General features: G+C 37.6%; 1 protein-coding gene across 1 annotated transcript in view; it reads right to left on the minus strand.

Moving 5' to 3' along the window:
- crhr1 (corticotropin releasing hormone receptor 1) overlaps nucleotides 1–6676 on the minus strand; it is a 136342-nt gene that overhangs the window by 94220 nt on the left and 35446 nt on the right. Inside the window, exon 2 of the mRNA XM_016570704.1 lies at nucleotides 3758–3845. Coding sequence (XP_016426190.1) covers nucleotides 3758–3845 — 88 coding nt within the window. The remainder of the gene's footprint in view (nucleotides 1–3757; nucleotides 3846–6676) is intronic.

Raw genomic sequence — 6676 nt, forward strand, 5'->3', positions numbered from 1 at the left:
CCATTGCAATAAAAAAGCAACAGCAACCTCTGAGCAGGAAAACATTTCTGTAATGGACTCTTGCAAGAGATTACAGCAAGACAATAAAGAGATCTCCCATGTTTCTCACACGTTTCTCTCCCATTGTCATTTTGGATTCCTTTCTTTCAGAACTTTCTCATGTCTCAGTTGTCTACTTTTATTTCTCCTAAGGATTTTTAGGAGAAACATCTGAGACACTGTTGAGACTAAAATGAGAAATACATGAGATAAACATCACAACTAAGTCTCCTGAGGTTAGAAAGAGCAACCACTGAGCAATAAAATATTCCTATAATGGAGTCTTGATAGAGATTGCAGCATGACAATAAAGCGATATTCTATGTTTCTTCCACCATATTCTCTGTTTTGACTCTTTTTTTTCAAATATTTCTCATGTCTCATTTGTGTCTACTTCTATTTCTCCTAAGGAATTTTAGGAGAAACATCTGAAATGCTGTTGATACTAAAATGAGAGATATATGAGAATCTCATCTAAGTCTCCTGAGCTTAGGAAAAGCAACCACTGAGCAATACATTTTTCCTATGGGTAGGTGCCATTTTTGGACCCTATGACAATCATTTCGAAAACAGTATTCAAAATGTGGTTCGGGATGCCAGATTTTCTCATGAGAGCACCTAGGAGGGGAAGTAACATTCAACATCATCTGTCTCTCTGTGTCGATACTGAGCGAGACAGATGGGTTGCGGGTATTACTCGCCATTTCATAATCGTCCCCACAGGGACTGCAATCCCTAGACAGCCCCATCCCTGGCCTGTTTTCCTTCCTTAAGATGCAGCACACGCAAAATTGTATCTAAGACTGGCAGACATAGAACATCTATTAAAAACTTTTATTCATTCAGCTCAGATAGCCAATGTGAGTTTTTTTACACAGTGATATTACACAACATTGACTCCTTTTGAGTTCGCAATTGTTGCGCTGACACCAGCAGGCTTTGTTGTCGCAGCTGCGCTGGAGATTAGTGGTTGAATTCTCCAAGACTTGTGTAATTATATCATCACTTGGTCGAGCCGGCCAGTGAAAGGTTCTGGTTTTACAGGCGATCAGGACAGATTAATTACCCATTACATGGTGAGCATTTAAAAATACGACATTTGGTTTCATCTGGGAAAATCTTATCTGACTGCAGGTTTAACCAGCGCACTATTGACTCACCGAATGGTTGTACGACCCTGTACACATATATAGTTCAGTGGTGTAAACATGATCCATTAATCTGTCTACAGGATGGATCAGCACAGGGGCGTAGATTACGCGGGGGACGTTTCCCCCCCACTTTTAATATCACGTAAATTCATCCCCCGCACTTTTTCAGGCAAGTGTGTTCGCATGGAGGTTTTCAAGAGCCGGTATGAATAAATATAGATTTCAATTTAAAGAGACAGGATATAGTCTGTGCATGATCTGATGTTTTATTCGGACCCAGAATTAGGCGAGATGAACATCGCGGAGCGCTAAACACTCTGTACAGTGTATGTTTCATTCATACTCGAAGCCAGAGGGCGCTCTCATGCAGAAAGTCTTACCAGAAAATTCCTAATATGGACAAAAGCGCACATGTGTGTATTTAAGAGGAAAGCCATGTTAACTTCACCGTATGTGAGAGATTTACTCTTTAAAATTTTAAGGATGGAGCACTTGCCATATTTCAAACCAGATTGGTCTCAACTGGCCTGTTATGAATATCTGAACATAGGTTCAACTTTTCAGCAAGCTGTAAAAAAAATCAAGATCGATAATAACTGAGGTAAAACGTGTGAAGAAATTGTGAAGAAAAAACAAAACAAAACATAAGATGGGACAAGATTTTTCTCAATTGATTCTCCAAAACACCAACAAGAACAAATGGAGACTGTTGCTGAGTTTCCTGCTTTTCTAGTAAAAACACCCTAGTAATTTCACATGTTGAACATCCATGTTTCTTAAAATGGTTAATATATGAATTCAGAATAAATGTGACAAAAAAAAAAAAATTACTTTATAAATGATGATCTCTTAGAAGTTAGAAAACAAAACAAAAAAGGTTTAAACAATATAAAAAAATTAATAAAAATAAAAATAAAACGGTTGGCATCCATGTTTCTTATTTACAAAACGTTGCAGGTTATTATTTAGGAATGACGCCTGTATTCCAAAAAGGAACAATAATTTAAGCAATTTAAGCCATATTTACATGTGACTGTCAATCAAAAATGTTTGTAGTGTGTACACTTCGCCATAGTATATTTCAGTTCTCTCCTCTCTGAAAAAAGCATCCTCTGTGCCATACCAGCAGCTACTTAAGATTTTTAAAATAGCGTTTTAACCAATTGCTCCATGCAAACTCAAACATTGCGATTCAGACAGAAATTAAATTACCAAATGACCCTGGTTTTTGTAACGGTCAATTACCCTTGATGTGGTCTGCAATCAAAAGTTTTTCCAAGGCCAAATTATGTAGGGCATGCTATCTGCATTAGTTTTTATTGCTGTAAACTCTTGCTAAATGTCATCTATTGTCTCGTTTTTTTGGCTATTTTTTTATTTGTAATAGAGACACAGTTGATCCTCCAATGAAAAATAACTACTTACAATACTGTATAAAAGAGCAACTGTGCAGCAATTTTCTCAGTTTAATGTACAAAGTTTATGCACTATATTACTCTATAAGCGTAATATTTGCAGGTGAAAACTATACATAGAAAATACTTAATTCTGTATAGTTTTACACCAATTCACACTCACTAAGCCTTTGCAAAGCCCTGAACACAAACAGATGCACAGTGTATTACAGCATTCTTGCATTAGTGCTTGATTTACCCCTCTGCTTTAACTGCAAACCAAAATAAGCCACAGTAAGGCTGGGCTTTTCAAAGCAGCACAAAAAACTGAATCCAGCCATCACAACTTTCATCTCCTAATATTGCCTTTTCTGAGCAATAACAGTTATGTTTGTCACGTATGACTAGCTTCCTTTGCAGTGTTTTCCAGGACCTGTGTGTTTCTGTCCTTTTCTAGGGTAGGTCCTCGGTGAGCACCCCCTCTGTTGGATTCAGAAACCGAGTGCTCAACTTGCAGTGTTTACTTCACTTGTCGATATGATGTCCAGCCGGTATGATAACCTGGTTTCGGCTTCATGCTTCCTGGATCATGCGGCCAGGTCACAGGCTTCTGCGGGAGCCTTCCTGATCATCAGGCCCCCAGATGCTTGGAAAACTCTTAAATCCATATTATGGTAAGTGCACACGTTAAGCTTTGCGCACTTTCTAAAATCCACATAGTGGTAAGTGTGCACGGTATGCTTTGCGCACTTTTCTGAAATCCTGTATGGTAAGGGTTACGCGTTATTAGCCTCGTTCCCTTTCTCTGAGTTGGTTTATACCCCGGTATCATATATATTTTTAACATTTTCAAAAATATATAATTTTGTGTTCTACAGGTTCATACAGATTTGGAACGACGTTCATAAAGACCAAAGTCTTCTGTAAATGTGTTCAGTAAAGGTTCTCAAGGTCAACGGAATCCTTTTTCAGATGTACTGGTGATATGCAGCTTAACCACAAATCCCATCAGCCGCCATGACACTTTATCAATACCTCAAATGGGAGACCATTAACACCAGAGGCCATTAAGTTGACTCGCGTATCTGATCTATGACCATGCTTCTCAAACCAAATCTAAACTCTTGTATACCACAAAGCAAAATTGGTTTCAGATCAGTTATGGTGACTTACCTGTAGGATTTGTGGAGAGCAGGAGCAGAGCTTCGCAGGTCAGGTCAGCTGTTGCCCTGGAGATTAGCGTAATCCAGATGGTCAACACCTGCAATGGTGGTGCAAAGAAAGGAAATTTGTAGATGGAAAACAAAAGTGTGGCTTTAGCATCCATCTGGACATCCAGCAAGAGACAGCATACAATGGAAAAGTAAAGCAGGTCAACATCTGTCTCATGCTAATGCAGGTATGCCTGCCACACGGTTGTGCTTCTGAAGTCATACGCTAGCTATGTGTGAGGAACAGACTGAAATTTAAGTTGTTTTTCAAAGACGTGAAACTTTTCTTTCCTGCTGGTTTATTGGTTACCTGTAAAACCTTACATTTATGTAAATATAACTTGCCTGTTTACAAGTAAAGTCTACAGAATAAATTATTTTAATTTAGAGCCCCATGTAATTGGATGTATTATTTCCCAAATTCTGTGTTTTCCATTTTATTTTTTTCTGGATTATGTGTTTTAAGTAAACAAAACAAAAAAAAAAACTTTAAAAATTGTGAAATTAATTAATAAACCTTTAAACATTTAATATATATATATTTAAATTAATTTAATTTAAGTTTGCATTTGCATTTATTTTGTCAAATAAGGTACTGCACAACAGATCTTTTTATAAAACATGGAAAAAAATCTTGATAATATGAAACATAAACAAACAAACATACAAATAAATACATATTGTTGTTATTCTTATTACTTAGAGAGGTACATTTTACAATAGTAATATATTTGTCATAATTTCTCCAAGTTAAGCCAAACTTTTATTTTGGTTTTATTTTGGACCTTTGTGTTTCAGTATGTTTTTGACCATAGCTGTTATCAAATGAAATGGAAAAATGCTTATGAAGTGAACCGTAAGAACAGTTTTGGAGAAGTTCATGTAAAGTGAGGTGGCAGATGCTGGAAACACTATGAGCATCACACATACTTGAGTATGTGTAATGTAGGCTAAATATAGAACATTACTCAAATGTATCATCAACATCATTAACTCATGTTTTTAATGATAAATATAGATTTAAATTTACTGCCCTGCCCTAACTGTAGGTTTAAATGCACTTTAAAATGTACATTTCAGTCAAACATAAACAGTAATTTGTCTATTTATTATTATTAAAATTGTAATGTGAATTCTTCAGTCCAACTGATTTAGTCTAGACTCTTTAGTCTCAGACCAGTCAATCTTTCCAAAGTCAGACTAAACTGTAGCAGATGTTTACTGTATTTATGAGCTAAATATATGAAATTCAGTTTCTTATTTCATGTGCAGTTTACTTAAAGGGACAGTTCTTATTCTCATAAACGATGTAGCACTCAATGCTTCATTGCACAGTTATTTTATACTAAATTCTTTCCAACGTTTTAAAAAGATTTAAGCTCCAAGATGTATAAGATTTAATACCCCTGAGACCAGGGCTTTTGTTTCAACATTCATGTTCAGGAAACAAGAGGGAAAAATCACAGGTGTGACCTTTGTGCCCTAACATCACAACGACTAAATGATTCTCTCTAACCGAAATAAATGCAATTTATATTTTTCAAGCAGATTCATTACACATGTTTTACTAAACCACAGCTTTTAATGACTAATGGCTCTTTGAACAGCAAGAGAGATGGAGAGGTTCTGCTCGTGCTTGATTTGCTGTTATGCGATTGCATAAGTAGGCCGTCTCTAATTCATAGTCCTGGATACAGAGGTGTCTAGGAAAGAATAGGGATGAATGAAATTATATCACCTTCCTAAAATAGACATGGACAGCAATCTATGACTGAATCCAACACACTGCACTTCCATTCTCAGAGGGCTTGAGGCCTTCAGTCATAAAGTTTTCAAAGGCCCCACATGATCACATGACCTCTAAAAGCTTTCAGGGCCTGCTGGATGATCCTTCCACACACCATAATAAAACCATGAAAATTTATACCACCACCATGGATGCACTGGCTGCATTATGTCAGTGGAAAGCAGGTCTTTCAGCTGAGCGCTAAAATTTTTACTAGCTGTACAAAAATGACTGAAAGTTCCCAGTGGCATGAGGTGAACAGCCTGCTGTCTACTGGTCCATAACCTCCACCACATTAGGACAGGTTTACAGAGTTCAGTGTTGACAGCTCTAAAGACCGTCTGCAGCACATACTCAAGCTAGCGGGAGACAAACAGCGGGATTGAGGAGGGAAAAACGGAAGAAATACAGCCCCTGGTGTGTTTTATGAGCTGGCAGACTAACACTCCTCTCGCCAGTCGGCTGCTGGCTCACTCGCCAGTAATCTTCTTGAAGCCTTGAATTGCCTTTTCCTCAGGTCTTTCCAGAAACATCCCAAACGCTCATGCTATTTTTTCCAGCTCTCCCAATCCCTTCACTGTCTCTTTCACAGACTTCATCCAGGCTGGCTTGTTCCGCAAGGGCACCAAAGGCTGGTTTTGTGTCGAGGGACGGTTGTGCCTTCACACTTTCCTGTCACTTGGAACAGTTTCACTTCATCACCCTCAGTCACCAACACTGAAGGACCACTGTATAACCCATGTGCTGGACAGGATTGCCCATGAGGGCTTCAACTCATACTGTACGCACACAAAAGTTTGACAAACAACTAGAGAGCTTCGTGCTGACATGACCAGCAGGGGAGTAACTAACTAAAAGTTGTGTCGCTACTAACTTAACTACATTTTTCAGTAGCCTGACAGCAGTTAAGCTTAATGTAATAGTGTAACTTCTCCAGTAACAGTCTGTCACTTATGAAACATTTAGAAATCTGATTAAAGTGATTCAGTTCATTCAAGAGATGCATTTATATGAATTTATTCAAACAAATGACTCACTGACTTCCTGCAAAGATAAAAGATAAAAAAAGCCTAGATAAAAAAAAAAAAAAAAAAA

The sequence above is a fragment of the Sinocyclocheilus rhinocerous genome, unplaced genomic scaffold, assembly GCF_001515625.1.
Source record: "Sinocyclocheilus rhinocerous isolate Xijiao unplaced genomic scaffold, SAMN03320098_v1.1 scaffold832, whole genome shotgun sequence".
Taxonomy (NCBI): domain Eukaryota; kingdom Metazoa; phylum Chordata; class Actinopteri; order Cypriniformes; family Cyprinidae; genus Sinocyclocheilus; species Sinocyclocheilus rhinocerous.